This window comes from Tupaia chinensis, unplaced genomic scaffold (assembly GCF_000334495.1).
Source record: "Tupaia chinensis unplaced genomic scaffold, TupChi_1.0 Scaffold143836_1, whole genome shotgun sequence".
Taxonomy (NCBI): domain Eukaryota; kingdom Metazoa; phylum Chordata; class Mammalia; order Scandentia; family Tupaiidae; genus Tupaia; species Tupaia belangeri.
Window position 1 is genome coordinate 1,162,379 of NW_006203686.1, and position 17,355 is coordinate 1,179,733.

The window sequence follows — 17,355 nt, forward strand, 5'->3', positions numbered from 1 at the left end:
TGCGTGGCGGTGGGTGGCCGGCTGCCCCCCTGCCGGCGCCGAGCGCCGGGATCTGGAGCTCAGAGGGAGGGGGCGCGCCCTCCAACTCCCCGCTGCCCTCCCGCAGTTGAAGGGAAGAATGTGCCACCAGCTGTTCACCGCCCGCGAGCACTTAGCGCAGAAGTGAGGAACTTCGAGGAAGAAGAGACAAAGGCTGCAGTTGGGACGGATGAGTTAGGCATTGGGGTTTGGGCGAACAAAAGGTGAGAAAGACGAGCCGGGACCGGGCGATGGCAGCGGGGGAGCTCCGCGGGCTGGAGTTCCTGGGAGCCGAGCCGTGACACGCATGGTTTCCCCGGACCTGCTGGTGCGCTGACTTCCGCGAGCGGGCGGCGGGCCCCGGCGACTTGGGAAGCGCGGAACAATGGACAACTTCTTCCCCGAGGTGAGTGCGCTCCGCCCGCCGCCGGGAGCCCGGGAGGGAGGCGGGAGGGTCTGCCCAGCGCTCGCTCGGATTCCCAGCCCTTTACCCCGGAGGGCAAGACTTTCCGGGGCCCCCGGCCCCGCGGAGTCTGCGTTGAGTAAACTGAGGCAGGTTTTGGTTTGTCCCGCGCTTCTACTTGGCTCCGGGTTGGAGCGAAGGTGGCTTTCACAGAACAGTGGTTCTGGGGTACCCTCTTGACACCCGGCTCCAGGTGAGGCGACCGGGCCCGGGCGGGGCACATCTGCCTGCCCCATTGCCTAGGTGCCGGAAGCCCAAGGAAATGTTCGCAGGGACGTGCCTTTCTCCAAGAAAGGTCTGGCCTGGAATTTCCTTTGCAGAACGTGCCGGCTTCCTGTGCAGGGAGCAAACAGGGCGCAATGAGGTGTGAGGAGGAGGCCAGGCTGTAACCTGTCCCTGCTCCCTGCCTGCCGGACCTTGGAGTCCCGCTTCCACGCTCAGCAGGACGTGCCCCTGGAGGGCCTGGGGTAATTGCCGAGGGCAGGGGCCGATCGTAAGTGTGTGCTGTCTGTCCTTGGCAGATTTTGAATTCGAATTTAGAAACAATTCGTTTCTGCCTAACAGTGGTTATTTGAAAAGGTGAAACTGATGCCCTCTTTCGGGTCATAGAGGGCGGGACACCAACGTTACTTGACTTGGGAACTCCCCTTACCCCGCCTTTTTTTTTCCTCCTAGGATCCAGAATGACTGTGGTTTCTTGGCTCCCTTTCCTTTCTTGGTTGTGTTTGTTTAATAAATTCTGTTTAACTTTGAGGTTTGAAGTGGCTCAAAGTAAACTGAGTTGACTCGAGGGAGCCTGGCGTGATTTTTGTTGAAAGCCAGGAGAGAATGTTTTGTGAATGCAGAACCTTCTTGGAATCTTCCAGCAAATCAGATTGGCGAGGGCTTGCCCCTATGTTAGCTCACTTGCTTTATCTGACTTAATTGGATATAGCTTTTCAAATCACTCTTCTTTCTGGGTGCTCCCCTACCGTATTTTCAGGCAACTATTTATAATGGCCAAAGTGATGAAAATATTCTTGTGTAATACCTGGTTTTTCAAAGTGGTCTGAGATTTACTGTGGAAAGACGACTAGAAAGGAGTTAACCACCCCTCAAAACATATTTTTCCTTTTTTAAAAAAACGAAATACGTATATAATTGTGACACACTAGCGTTTTCTAATCTACGAACCCTTGTTTTTACGTTTGTAAAAAAGGCTCTCAAACTTCTAGCAAGAGCAGGTTGTCCAACGGTAAAGGTCCCCCGGGCTCCAGTGGGCTCCTGTCTTTAATTACTCTCATCTAGGAGCAAACCAAAGCTCTGCTCTAAGACACTTATTCTTTGTGTTTGTTTTTGTGTCCTGAGTCCTTAAAAACATCTGATGAAAACTGATTTTACATTCAGTTTGTTGGAGTCCAGTCCTCCTGAAGCCTGAGGATCACTGGGGTCCATAGCCTCCCTGTGGGAAGAACTCTGCCCCCTAGTGCCTGTGGGGGGAACTTCAGAATAATGTGCCACAGCTGTGCTGGCCTGACCTCACATTCCCGTGTTGGACTTTGAAGTGCCCTTTTTTTTTTTTTTTTCCCTTTCTTGTCCTCTACCTTAGTTCGGTGTGAGGAGACCTGGCTGGATTTTATTTCCGTGACTAATATAATATTGCAGTCAGTCGGCCTTTAGCGATCTGACCTCTTCAGTTTCTAGACCCGGAAGATGTTACCTGCCCAATGTTGGAGAGGTGCTTGTAGAATGACTTGGGGGACCAGCAGGTGGCGTGATGGTTAAGGCATTGGACATTCCCACATGGCTAAGGTTGGAGTCCCTGACGTGGTGGCTTGCTTTCTCACTTTCCCTTTCTCTCTCTGTGTCTGTCTGCTCAAATTAAAATAAATGAATGAATAAATTTAAAAATTTGGGACCAGCAGTTAGCGTAATGACTATGTCGCTGGACTCTAATGTAGTCGACCACCGTGCGAGTCCTGGACCCCGTGGCTTAAACTCATGCCGGGCGCTTGTGTGTGCACGCCCAAGATCCCAAGAGGAGAATGGAGGAGAAGGGATTGCGGCATGGCCATCCCCCCTGGAAGGGATTTCTCGCTTTTCTGTCTCTCTGTCTCTCTGTGTCTTCCTGTCAAGTGCGCGTGCCCTATAGCAAAAACCTCTCAAAATAAATAAATTAATTAAAAGAATAAATAATTTAAAAATGGCTTTAGTATTTCTGGGATATTTTCATTTATTGAAGATTATACTTTATAGTTTTTTTAAGGTTTATTTATTTCTTCTATGAATAGGAGAGACAGAAAGAGAGAACCCCCAACAGGGTCTAGATGCTGTGATCCACCCCCAGCCTGCAGCCAGCCTCAGATCATGGGCAAGTTAGTGTCCAACAAAGTCAGGGAGGTCTGTGGACTAGAATTGGGACCTTTCCCACATCTCAGAGCACTGCGTTTTACTGCTTCGTTCCCCTTGGGCCCCAGAATAGACCTTTAATCTTGTGTGTGTTTGTTTTATAATATTAATTTCTAGTCACCCCTCAGAGTTCCGCCTCCAAACGTAATGAATTGGAGTGAAAGCAAGTCAGAGAGGCTAAATAGCAGTGAATTAATTGGAGAGACACTTCAACATAGATATTCTTTCCACCTCTCTTTACTTTCTTACAACAGACCATCCTTCTGTTAAATTGTCCGGTTGGAACATGTTGCAGTGGCCTGTTGGAATAGCAAGACGAAGTGTGGAAATGATAGAGTTCCAAGGACAGCTAGATGAAGGACCTTCGTGTGGCTAAATAGGATCCTGATGTTCTTTGCTAAGTTTTCCCACTGTGGTTTAGAGATAATGACTTATTGCTTGTTGGACAATAATCTGAAACCAATGTTAACAATTAAAATACCGAGTAAGATGTTGCATGTATTAGCTTTATATGTGAATGGCCGAACAGTGAGGAAATGGGAACTACCTGTGACCAGACCCTGCACCAGGGTTTCTCAGACGAAGTACCGTTGACATTTGGGCCTGGATAACTCTTTATTGTGGGGGGACAGTGCTGTTTACTGTAGGAGGCTGAGCAGGGTCCCTGACCTCTGTCCACTAGATGCTCTTGGTACTCCCCCTCCACCCCGAAGGTGACCACCCAAACTGTCTTCAGACATTGCGGAATGAACCACAGGGGCAAAATCGCTTCCAGTTGCGGACCACTGGGCTAGATCCACCAAGCAGTTGCCTCACGGTATTAATTTCCTCGTGTGCTGCAGACACAGCCTTCTTGTCTGCTCTTGCCTATTTAAATAGGATCAGGCATCTCATCGCCACGACTGGGGGGAAGCCGGTGAGGCTGGTGCCAGTCAGCTGATGGCTGCTGGCTTCCAAATGTACTCCAGGGTTGGAGAAACTGAGCGCGCCAAACTCCCCAATCGAGTTTCAGTTTCTTCATGGCCTTCATTAGGTTTTTATGGCTTCTCTCGAGTTAATTGTGTGTGAACCTCAGGGAAGCTTGTTCGTTTCCAGCGTTTCTACTGAATTGTTAAGAAGTTTATGTTAAGCAGAACTAAGTTTAGGTGTGTCTATAACCAGAAGCAATTTTAAAGAAGAAAAACAAATAGGAAAGACTGAACCAGTAAAGTAGCTAGACTACCGGGCAAAGTGGGTGTTTTCAAGTGGGCACTGTTTCCGTGTCCCCAAGTCTAAGTCCAGAGCCTCAAATACAGTAGAGACCAGTAAATACCAAATACTCGACTTTTCTGTTTTCGGTTTTAGGCACAGGTGTGGCTTTACAGCTGTTCAAGCAAACGATCTTCTGAGGATTATTAATGAGACATAAATGAACACTTTGATTTTCAGAGTAAATATGCACCATGTACACAGTTATGGTGTTCCTACCTATAAATAGAGAAAGCAAGAATTAATGTTTTCAGGGATAAATTACTAGTGGACATATTCCAGATGAATCTATTCCTCCCACCCCAGCCGCCCCTGGTGTACCTCTGTCTTACAGCCTGGTTTTCTCTGAGTTGGAATAAATTCATTTGTCAAGATGTTAAGTGAAAACATCCACCCCTTTTCTACTTAACTCAAGACAGCATCTTACTTTTGGTTGTTACCTGGAGTTGTGAAACTGCTTTTTAAGCTGGAAAAAGAACTTGTGAGCCTGTTTTTCTCCCCTTTTTGTAGTGTATTTTTTTGGTTAGGATCTATTGGTGTTTGTTTATTAGAAAAATAAATAGAGACATTGTTATTTGGGGCAATCTCGCCCTGTCCCCTGATCGTCTTGCAGTTCTTTGTCTCACCAATTACTGAAGACAACCTGCGCGTGGTGACTAAAAGAATCCATCAGGACATTAGCTGGGTCCCTTTTCCTTTTCCCACCATGGAGTTACAGAGCCTTGTCTTTCTGCACAGGCCACAAGGATTTCTGCTGCCAAGTACTCTTTTTTTTTCTCCATGTTGAGGATAGCAAAGCGGGGGAGCAGCTGTGAGCAGGACAGTTGTTGCTAGCAGGGATGAGGCGCTCCCTGGCCAGAGCAGGCAGGGCAGGATGCCCCACGTGTCCATCATGTGGCCGGCTTTCGCACTCTGCCTCGTTCTCTTTAGATCAGGCCCAGACCGGCGTGGGCAGGCCTTCACTGTTTAACCACAGCAGAGGAGGGAGACACAGGGGGTTTGCTCTTCTTGCTCCACTGGCTTCAAGTGGAGTCACCTTGGAGCCCCAAGCCACAAATGTGCTCTTCTGTTGTTGGGATTGACAGGATTTAGGGTACTTATGCAGGGGCTTCAGAAAGCTCATGGAACATAGAATTAAAGTACAAGTTTATTTTGGTGCCCAAAACAAAAATCAAAATCCATGCACCTTTTTTTTTTTTTTTCCCTAATATGCATTTTCCGGGAGCCTTTTGAAGACCCCCTCAAATTATTAAGGAGTTTCAAAATTTCGGACTCTAGGTAACTGATATGTACATAACGTTTTCATGCCACTAATTTGCTGGGTTCTTGCAAGATGAAGCCATCAGTGGAGTCTCTGTGAAGTGTGGCACCATTTCCCCCTGTGTCAGTGCCCTAGGCCTACTGAAAAACACCCCTCTTAGCAGCAGAGGCCGGCTTCCCGCCTCATCATCACCTGTGAGGCCGCAGCCAGGCTCTCCCACCTGCCTGGTCTTGGGCTGTCTGGTCAGTAAGTGTGCGTGATCGTGTCTGGCTTGCATTGGGATGAGATTTACAAAGCGCTTGGCACAACACAGGTGATGATAATGCAAGATTAGTTGTAATTCTTCGAAATGAAGGACGAGTGACCCTTGGTGGTGAATGGGGTATCAGGACTTGTGGCTGCAGGGAAATCTGGACCTTCGATTACATCTGGACTGTCGTTCCCAGTATCATTTCCTGTGTGGGACTGCATTTATTTAGTTTCTCTCTTTGAACCTGCACATTTATGGTAGATTTTAGGTTCCAGATTCTGTCTGTAGCACGTCCTTATTGCTCTATAAAATCAAGCTCACCTTCCTTAGTCGAGTGTTCAAGATCTTCTCATCTCGGAACTCTGCCTTTATTCTTTCCCCGTGTGGAGTCTATTCCGAAGCATCTGTTAGCTGGTTCTACTCCATACCTTCGTGCATGCCATCCTCTTGCTGATCGGAGAGCCTACCTGTCCAGGTTTTTGAAACCATCCCTGACAGGTCTAGTTCACAGTGATTCTTAATTCTCTTTTTTCTGTACCTGCTTCTAGCTCTTTCTGTCTTGGTCTTGCTAGCTAGAGACTACATACTTTACGTACCTTCCTTTTCACCCCTCTGCCTTCCAGTGAGTAAACTGAGCCTCGAGGTTAAATATCAGCCCAGCTTGTGGCCTGGTGGTTAAGGGACTTAGATCCCACATGATCGACTGCACGGTTCAAGTCCTGCACCTGGAGACTTGAGAAACACTCCAGATGTATGTGCGTGTATGTCTAAAATCCCCAAAGGAGAGAGAAATGGAGGAGGAGAGGGTGCTCTCTCTGGCCCCATGCTCCATCTCTTTTTGGTGAATGCATGTGCCCTCTGAAAAATGAAAAAACAAAAATTGAGATTAAATAACTCATTTATGCACCTTGTTGGCACTGAAAGATTCTTCTAAAATTAGAATTTGATGATTCTCATGAATCAGTTATTTTCCTCCAAATTGCAGATTTTTTAAATAATTATTTTATTAACTTTATTTATTTATTGTTTCATTTGTTTATTTCAATTTGACCAGAGAGGGGAGGAAAGAAAAAGAGAGAGAGAGAGAAAGAGAGAGCCGCCAGGTCCGGGACTTGAACCATAGTCGGCCATGTGGGAATGCAGCATCTTTAACCATCACGCCACCTGCCGACCCTGCAGATTTTTATTTGAATCATAGGAGGGGAGATGCACCTTTTCCCCTTGATTATGATGTATTTTACAGTTTTTTGTTTTTTAGGTTTTGTCATAGGCTTGTGTGCTTTATGGGGAGAGACAGAAGGTGAGAAATCACCCCCAAGAAGGCATGGCTATGCCACATTCTCTTCTCCTCCCTTCTTCTCTGGGGATTTTGGGCATGCATGCACACATGCCTGGCATGATTTCAAAGGTGCTAGGTCTGAGACTCAAACCATGGTCAGCCACGTGGGAGTCCAGCTCTTTAACCACCAGGCCAAACATATGGCTAATGCATGTGAGTACTTACTGTGTGCCGGGAACACTGCTGTACATCCAGTCACTCACTTAATCCGCTTAAGAGGCCAGTGAGCAAGGCTCTGTCATTAAAGAAAGGGACGTACAAAGAAGCTGGGTAAGTGGCCCGGTATCACACTGCTGGAGAGTGATCACCGAGGTCTGGACTCAGAAAGGTTTTCTTCAGAGCTGTGGAGAGTTCCTCACTGCCATGCTTCTCTGTCCCGTTGTTGTCACTTACCTTAAACTTGTATCTCTTTTAGGCTCTTTGATGAAGTGGCATAGACAATTAGTCAATTAGCAAATGATTTTTGAGTTGAAAACTACATGGTGGTTTGAGAAAACAAGTGGCCCATACCCAAGAGACATTGAAAACCCAGTGGGAAAATAATAATCAGCTTTTAACATGCAGTTAATTTTAATGATTAAAATTTTACTTGTTTTCAGAGCTTTATTCTGTTTAATTTTGTTTATGTATTTCTTCTGAGAGAGAGAAAGGCAGAGACAGAGAAGTATTCCCAACAGGGTCCTCATGCTGAGATCCAGCCCAAGTCTCAGCTGGCTTAGATCACAGGCCTGTGCACACCATGGTAGAGTAGGAAGATTTACATGCTAATGCACTTGGAGAACTCGATTTCTGACATATGTTCATTTTATTAAAAGCAAAGGTAGGAGGCCCAGCCACTGTGGTACAGGTGGTAGGGTGCTGCTCAGGAGCGCTAAAGCCACAGCGTCTGATGGGGTTCGAACCACAGGCAGCCTGAAAGAGGCTCACACCTGGCTCTTGATGGCTGTAAGACTGGTGAGGGGGTTACAGTGTGATGAGTCTCTGTCTCTCTTTCTCTCTCTCCTTAAATTTGCTACAGGGCATGTGCACTCACCAGAGAGAGATGGTGAGAGAGAGAGAGAAAGTAAGAAACATTGCCTAAGGGAGATGACTGTGCTGCAGTCCCTTCTTTTCCATTCTCCTCTTGGGATTTTGGGCACACACACACACACACACACACACACACACACGTCCACACGTGCCCTGCATGTTTTTCAAGCTGCTGGGTTCAGGACTCAAACCGTGTAGTCCACCAAATGAGATCTTGCTGCTTTAACCACCATGCCAATGACTGGCCCTCTGTCTCTCTTTCTGTCTTATGGAAGAAATAAAATAAATGTAAAAAAAGAAAAAGGTGGGAATTCTTTTGTCTCCCTAGTTGTAGCTGTCTAGAATGTTTTTTGAAGGGGACCAGCAGATGGTGTAACAGTTATGTTGCTGGACTCCCACCTAGTTGACCACAGTTCGAGTCCCGGACCCAACAACTTAAGTCTCACATCAGTCTCACATGCATGTGCATGTGTGCCCAAGGGCATGAGAGAAGAATAGAGGAGAAGAGAGTGTGGCATGACCATCCCCTTGAGGGGTGATTTCTCGCTTTCTGTCTCTCTGTCTCTCTCTCCAGCAAGTACATGAGCAGCTACACCCTATAGCAAAAGTCTCTCTCTTAAAAAAAAAAAAAAAAAAAAAAAAAGGAAGAAGAATTGCTTTTGAGTTTTTCTGATAGGATCTTTTCTTTTGAGGAAAGATTTCTTCTGGCCACTTTTCCAGGCTTCTCCATGTCAGTTGTCTTTTACTTGCTCCTCATTCATGCTTGCAGAACGGTCATTGACAGCAGATCAGATCATTTCTCAAAGAGCATTCCTTGAATAAAACATTTTGCTGCCTTGCTAAGAGCTATTTGGAAAATGCGTCCACCGGACCTAATGTAAGAAACGTGAATCCTCCATTTAAATCCAGGGTTTCATGTCACATGATGTCATATTAGCTGACCCTGCCAGTTACTGGAAAAGATGTTGGAGTTCTTGTGCAAAGCCACAGCATGTCTGTTGAAGTACAGCCAGAGCCAGGGAGTAATACATGGAGTTTTACAATTAGTAGGTATTTCTTTAATCCTGCAAAGAATATGTACAGGTTGAGTAGCTCATATTGGAAATGCTTGGGGATCACAAGTGTTTTGGATTTTTTCAGATTTTGGATTATAGGCATGTACGTAATGAGATATCTCAGGGACGAGACCCAGGTCTAAACACTAAATGCATTTATGTTTTATGTATACCTTATATACATAGCCTGAAGGTAATTTTCCACAGTATTTTTATGTTGAAGCATTTTGACTGCAACCTGCCATAGGAATTTTCTACTTTGGGCATGTCAGTGATCAAAAAGTCTCAGATTTTGGATGGTTTTTGGATTTTGGATTAGGGATGCTCAGCCTTTTTTAAGTTTAGGAAGATGTAGAAAATTCCATAAGCATAAGACGAAAAGAAGTTCTCTTGATCTTCATCGTTAATGTTTTGTGGTATACGCATTGAGTTTTTTTCCCGTATTTATCTTTGCTAAAACACACCTGTAATGTTTTTCACTCACATGCAGAGTAACTTGCACATGTACAGATAGCCCTTATCCTTTGTGGGGCCAGGGGTAAGATGCAAGCCAGGTCTGGGACTTGACCCATAGGTCAGCCATGAGGGAGCCAGCCACCATAACCACCAAGCCGTGTGCTGGCCCCCCTCCCCTCTTAATACCTTCCCAATAGCAACCAATTTTCAACACATGAATTTTTAGAGAATATATACAAACCATAGCACCTTCAATAGGGCAGAATGGAAAAATACTTTTAAAGCTATGATTTTGTTTTAAATTATGTTAGAGCATGTACACATGCAGGGAGAGAGATGAGCACCCTCCACAGGTTCTGGTCACATGGGATCCCCTTCCTCTGGGCCTCCAGTCCATAGGATCTTGGGCCCTGGTGCATGCCTGACCTGTTTCAGGCTGACCAGATCCTAACCAGCTTCACTATGTGGGATCTGGTTTCTCTTGGTCATCACATTTCTGCCACACTATGGAGCTAGCCCTAAAGCTATGATTTTTATTGCTGAAAGTCAGCAAAATATCAAAGATGAATGAATTTAATCATAGCTGTACATGTCTGGGTGTTCTATTGATGGGCCAGTGATTTTGCATGAGTAATAAAGGCATATGCTACATAATATATTTTCCATAAATCCATTTTTCTTGTCCGTATTTTAGCAGAATCACTGATTATATGGTATGGTCAAGATTTTCATGACAATTTATGTTTTATGGACAGTAACGCCAAAGTGAAAATAAGCTTGAGTCATTGTGGCTCTTAAATTGTTCTTTATTCAAGTCTGGGAAAGGCCTGTTTTGCTGAGGCAGGACAGTAGACTGGCATTGTCAACCAAATCCATACAGTGGTATTTAGACTCAGAAACAAATGGAATTGCATATGGTAGTTACTGATGGTAAGAAGTCCAGATTATGCTCATTTTATTATGTAAGTCACTATCACTTATTTGGTCAGTTTTCCACGATTTATTAAAGCAAGTGCTCTGTATATTATAAGGAAAACTAAAGTTAATTTGTTAAAAATCTCTTATGAGTCCTTACCTTAATGCATATTGGTCAGAAAAGAGTCTGTATAAAAATATGTTTGGGGATTATGTCTGTGAATTTTTTCATTCCTAGTCATGTAACTATTTTTATTTTCTTGTTCTAATGTTTTTCTTTTTAAAAAAAATAATTGTCAGAGTGTGCATGTGTTCACCAGAGAGAGAGAGGGAGAGAAGGAGAAAGAACCGCCTGTGGTGAATGGTCACACAGCAGTCCCCTCTCTTCCAATTCTCTATCTCATCAGTATTTGGGACATGCATGCACATGCGTCAGGCATAGTTTTCATGCCACTGGGTCCAGGGGTCTAACTGCGCTGTGGCTCTTATGGGATCCAGCTCCCTTAAACACAGGGTCATAGACTGGTTCTTACTCTAATTTTTAAATATTTTCATGAAACGTCACTTTTGTTTACTGTTGCACATGAAGTTTTGTTTAGGTTGAGGGAAAATTTTCTGTAAGATGATTAAAATACAGTTCTAGAGTATTGATAGAATGACCACGTCAGTTCTGTTTGGGATTTTGGGACACTTTTGTTAATAGTAAATGACAGTTTATACCAAATGACTTGCTAGTGCAAATTCAAATCTGATACCATTTGGGCCAGCTGATGTCGTGGTGGTTAAGGCAGCTGGATCCTATGAGCACGCATGTTCATGTGCTCAGCATGTTTGAACTTAATTACTGCACTATAGGGCCAACACAGGTTTTCAGACTTTGATCAGGGTTATTTGGTAGCTGACCGTGTTTTTCAAGTCCTGGACCTGACATTTTGACAAACATGCCAGGTGCATGTGGGTGCATGCCCCAAATCCCAAGAGGCGAATGGAGAAGAGATTGTGGTGTGGCCATCCCCTTTGAAGGGGTGATGTCTCAGTTTCCCTCTTTCTCTGCCTCTCTCTTCCAGTAAGTACATGTACTCTATAGCAAACAACTTAGAACAAAACAAGATTAATCATTATCCATGAAACACCATGATTTGCTTTTTATAGAAGGAACTTCTGCTTATTTACTAATTGTTTCATCTTTGCAATGTGCAGGGTTCCATAAACTCTGCAGCCCAGGGCTGGGATCCTAGGTGTCCAGCTCTCAGAGTAGTTTTGCCCCTTCTTGAGGACACGCCATCAATTACATGACCATTTTAGGCTGTTTCTAGTTGTTTGCTTTTATGGAAAACAGCACATGAGCATGCTTGTGCCCAGACCATTGCACACTTGTCCGATTGTTTCTTGAGGATAAAATTTTTTGGCAGTAGGAATGTTCGATCAAAGGATTTGCAGATTTTTCTTTGCCAGAGGCTATGTGTGCTGGCTGTGTGTGTGTGGAGAGCTGGGGAGGTGAGCCAGCATGCCCCAGTGAGGGTGTGGTCATACTGTAATCCTTTGCCTCCATTTTTACATCCTGTCCAGATTTGGGGCACACATGCTCATGTGCTCAGCATGTTGTTCTAGCCGGTAGAACTGGGATTTGAACCACAGTTGGCTGCGCGGATCAAATACACAGGACTTAATCATTGCGCTACAGGGCTAGCACAGGTTTTCAGATTTTTACCAGGGTTATTTGGTAGCAGAAGTGTTAGAGGAGTCCGTGCAGTTTGCAGTGGGCACAGATAAGACACCGTGGTATGATGTATGATCACAGGGATTTTATGACTTCCTCTCAGATCTTAATGAAATGCATCATCTTTAGAGACAGTGCGTAATGCTAGATTTATGCTTCTGCTTTTAGGCTCTTCTGTGAGCCAGCGTGGAGGAGAGAGACATCCTTCTTGGTTAATTAAGGCAAGGCTGTTGCTGTTCATTGAAGGCCAAAGCACACACCAGGGAGTCTGGTGTATGTTGCCTGGGGAGCCACTGACATTTGTTTGGGGAATTGCTTATGTGGATTTTTCTTTTAATTTTCATTCCTTTGCATTGTAGTATCCTTGTGTGTTAACCATGGGCAACAGTTGTTCTGTTTTGGTTGTGCTCGCTGTGGGGATTGAAGTAACACACGGTAGTGCCAGTGTGTGTGTGTGTGTGTGTGTGTGTGTGTGTGTGGCTGTGTGGGTGTGTTTAGGCTTATTATTTAACCCAGAAAATCTTTCCATGGACTTTGAAGAAAAGTGTTGAGTGCTGGGTGAAAAATACACTACATCTTGGACAGTATATGCCATTGTCATGGAATGTAGGCTTGCTTCTGTTTATTTCCACCTACGTTTCTTTCTTCTAATGAGGTGACCCCAGGGCATTTAGCGACGTGAAGGTTGAAGAAACCAGAACTCACCTTTAGATTGGCCCATTTCCCATTGTGGGCAAGAATGTGAGTTCCCAGTGCCCACTGTGCAGATGGCTGAACCTTATTCTGAAGCAAAGCCCCACCCCTAGAGCGGATGTATTAATACTAACCCTTTGGCTTTGGTGCAGGATCTTAGAGACAGAGAAGGTGCCTGCAGGGCGGCCTCTGCCGCTTTTCCCTGCTGAGGCTCACACTCTTTTGTCCTTGGCCCTGGAGGCCCCCATCGCACACTCCTTCAGACCAGACCATGTGGAAATATTTCTCTCTTCTCTTCTCTTCTCTTCTCTTCCCTTCCCTTCCCTTCCCTTCCCTTCCCTTCCCTTCCCTTCCCTTCCCTTCCCTTCCTTTCCTTTCCTTTCCTTTCCTTTCCTTTCCTTTCCTTTCCTTTCCTTCTTTTTGTTCTTTTAGTTAGAATTTTCTATTCAGCCATTCCATCTGCCCTAAGGTTTCCCTTGATCCCCTTTCTGAGACCCCCTGCTCCCAGGTGCTCTTTTAGACCCTCTGTCTAGGGCACCAGGAGAAAGATTTATTAAGCTGAGTAATTAAACTGACAGTTGTTCTAGGAAAACTGTTTTACATTCTATTCTAAAAAAAGAAGGTCGTAGTCTCTCGTAAGTTTTGAGAGCCTGTTGAGGTAGGTTATATCTATTGCCCATTCCCTCATTTGTTTTATGTTTATTTATTTGATTATTTAATCATTGCTAGGGGGCACGCACACTTGCTTGAGAGAAGAGAGGAAAAGAGAGATGGCCAGACACAGGCATCCCTAATAGGATCTTCACGTCAGAGTCCACCCCAGCCTCAGCCAGCCTTGTGCACAGGCCCACACTCGTGTCCGGGGAGAGCAGGAGGCAGGAACCTGGGAGCTTCCCATGTGGGCCCAGCATTGCAGAGTGTTAGTAGCTAGCGCTTCTCTAATGTTTTTAACTCCCCGGGTGGAGGGCACTTAGTCAGCCTGGGATCTTGGTTTCTACAGCAGTCCCAGCCGTAGAGCTCCATGTCTGACCTACCCTTACTCCTGGTTTCTGAGCCGGCCAGCTGGGTGTTGTAGCCACCCTAGATGTCTCATCTTGCTCCTTCTTTCTTTTCTTGATTAAAATCTGAGCTGAGGTTGCTTCGGAGCCCTACAGAGACACCCTGCGTTCTGTTCTCAGAACCTAGGTTGTTTGTCAGTAAGTCAAAGAGCCCTTCCACATGCCGACTCTCATTCTGGGTAACGTGTTTAATGTAAAGGACATCCTCCTGCTCTTGTTATTTCCACCAAGCGTGTATTGGGTCATCGGAAAAGTCATGATGTATTTAACATACATCATATGTAAAGTGTGTCTAGTGTTTCCGCAACAAGTGTGAGCTGTCATTCAAGTATGAAAGAGATATGTGGCCAGCAGTTGGTGTAGTGGTTAAGGTGCTGGACTCCCAAGTGGTTGACTTGGGTTCAAGTCCTGGACTCGGCGGCTTTGAAACTCACACCAGGTGAGTGCAAATGCATGCCCAAAATCCTGAAAGAAGAATAGAGGAGAACGGATTGCAGCATGGTCATCACCCTTGGGGGGTGATTTCTTGCTTCCTATCTCTCTGTCTCTCCGGCAAGTGTGCATACCCTGTAACAAAGACCATAAATAAATAAATATATGATATATACATACGTGCATCCTTGAATGACAGTTGAAAATTCATGTATAACTTTTGACTCCTCAAAAGCTTAACTATTAAATAGATTACCATTGACCAGAAGCCTAACTGATTAAGTAAGTAGTCAATAAACACATATGTTGTATGTTACATGTATTATAACATGTAACCAAGTACATGTTGCCTAACGGTTTTTGCGCACACCTAGTAGATACACTATTTGCAGTAAAGAAGAGGAGTCTTCCCTCTGCTAGGTACTGTTTTAACTGCTCCCGGTTTTCTGGGAAGCTAAGACCTAGAGCATTCTCATACCTGCTCCCATGCACTCTCCTTGCTAAGGTGGGGGTCATCAGAATTCTGCTGAGTCAGCCAGAGGAGCTGCATTTCCAAATGATTTCCATTCTTTTGGGATTGTCTCAAAGTAAGTGCCAAGTTCAACTTTAGAGGAGCAGAGTGTAAGTTCTGGCATTCATTTCTTTGAGTCCTTGAAAAGCACTAAAATTCTCAGATGTTTTTCATGGTGATGTAGCTTTTTCAGCTGTAACACTTTTTTTCTTGCCTTTGGACAGATCTGATAGGTGAGCTTATTGTAGTTTAGATTCTCAAAACCATGCTCACTTAAGGGTCTCTTAGAAAAGGCCATTGTAGGCATGGTTGTTAAGGCAGCTGACTGACATGGCCAACATGGTTCGAATCTAGGACCTGGCAGCTTGGGAAACATGCCAGGCATGTGTGCATGTGCGCCCAAAATCCTGAGAGGAGAATGGAGAAGAGACTGCAGCATGATCGTCCCCCCTGGGGAGTACTTTCTCACTTTTTCTGTTTCTCTCTAGAGAGCACAGTGTCCTATATGGCAGCGGCGGTTGGAATTTCCACCCCGTCAGCCTGAAACTCTGGTGAGCACACATGCCCTATGGCAGTAACCTGAAAAAAAAGAGAGAGGCTGGATCCCATATGGCAGCGGCGGTTGGAATTTCCACCCGGTTGGTTTAGAGATCCAATGGGATGGCAGACTGGAGGAAGGGGATTCCCCCTGGATTATGCGAAGGGTGCTCCTCTTCCTCTCCCTGTCTCTCCGTCTCTCTCATGTGTACATACTCTATCATGAATTAAGAAAAAACATGCTTCAAAGAGTCAACATCATGGGCTCTTTACATATGTCGTGAAGGTAATTTCTTTAGCTTTTCACCATTGTTATTCTTTTTTTGGCATTTTACATAAAAAAGTTAAAAACACGAGTCATCAGTTCTAAGAGTAAAATTGGGGAGCAAAAATAGTTGATGCGTGGCTGCATCAGGCCAGTGGACTGTATGTAGTGTTAAGAAATTGTACTAAAATCACACCAGGTGCGTGTGCATACATGTCCCACATTCCAGGAAAACGGAAAGATTTCTGCATGGCCATCCCCCCAAAGGGTGATTTCTCTCTCTATCTTTCTCTGTCTCTTTCTGGCAAGCACCTGTACCCTATGGCAAAAGCCTTAAAAAGAATAAAAAAAAGAAAAAAGAAATTGTGCTACTGAAATGGAAATCTCTCTTTTAAGGAATTCAGAAGGCTCTTAACAGGGATGTAATTTTACTCTCCTGTTATCTTTGAGATTTCAAGTAGATTCTTTTTCCTCTGAGGCAACGAGAGTGAGGCTACTTTACTCAAGATCCACCATCAAATGAAGGGGTCAGAAATTTAACTTAGGATGTTATGTCCCCTGAGACCCTGAAAAATCTCCATTGGCTTTTAACGCGCCCACGAGATCCCTGCTGTGAAGCATTAGAGTTGGCGTGTGCATGTGAAACAGAAATTAGATACCCTCAGAAGAACTGAAGGCCCATGTGAGGGTTTTCTTTTGCCTCAGTATGAAATGCTTGGTGAGGCCCAGTGGTTGTTCCCTCATAAAGAAGCAAATTTGGGAAGCCTATTGTCCCGTCTTTATTCTAACCCAGTTTAGGACAAAATTACCTTTAATAAAACGGGCATTGTGCTTTCTGGCTCAGGGTTGTGGTTTATTTGTCAACAGAAGGCAATATGAAGTCTACTTAGGATTTGATACAGTGTGGGATTGTGGTGACAGTGAGAATTAAGGGACTTTGTGTTGTGGCTTAGTCACCATTCTGTCCATTCAGCCTCCGTGCATCTTCATTTTCTCTTATCCAGTTTTTATTGTGGGGAAAATTCACTGAACACTTCCATGATCTGGACTGTGTTGAATTTGTTTACATGTGTGTATTAAATAATTCAGTCTGTGCAATAGTCCTATGTATTTCTACCATTTTCGTCTCCATCGCACATATGAAAACACAGTCTTCGAGAGGCTAAGTCGTTTGCCCAATGGCCGAGAAGTGGCAGTAGCAGGATTTGGACCCACTCGTCTAGCTCAATGGAGCATGAATTCATTGAGGTGATGACAGCAGTGTACATTTGTGAAAGAGGTGAAGTAGAGTCTGTGAAATTCTTCAGGAGTATATATTTGCTTCTCTGTACAGAGTAGACTAAAACCATGTAGCATAAGCCCAAGGAGGATTACCTTTAATTGCCAGAGGGCATGTGTTCTTTCCAAAGAGAGACGCAGAGGGCAAACAGAGAGAAAGAGGGAGAAATGCCCCAGTGGGACATGGTTATGCTGCAATCCTTTCTCCATTTCTTCATCCTGTCAGGATTTGGGGCATGCTGGCACAGGGCCTGTTAGGTTTCTCAAGCCACCAAGAATGGGATTCGAATTGCGGTCAGCCATGTGGGATCCGACTTCCCCATCCACTAAGCCATGGGTCCAGCCCAGAATTACCTATGTTTGCAAGCTACTGGCACAAGGGATAGAGAATGTTCTATAATGAAAGCAAAAAAAAAAATTTGTTTGTTTTTCTGACATC

General features: G+C 44.8%; 1 protein-coding gene across 1 annotated transcript in view; it reads left to right on the plus strand.

Annotated features, from left to right (window-relative positions):
- The first annotated feature begins 19 nt into the window (after positions 1-19).
- MYO10 (myosin X) overlaps positions 20-17,355 on the plus strand; it is a 267,646-nt gene continuing 250,310 nt past the window's right edge. Inside the window, 1 exon segment of the mRNA XM_014582836.2 lies at positions 20-424. Coding sequence (XP_014438322.1) covers positions 404-424 — 21 coding nt within the window. The 5' untranslated portion in view covers positions 20-403.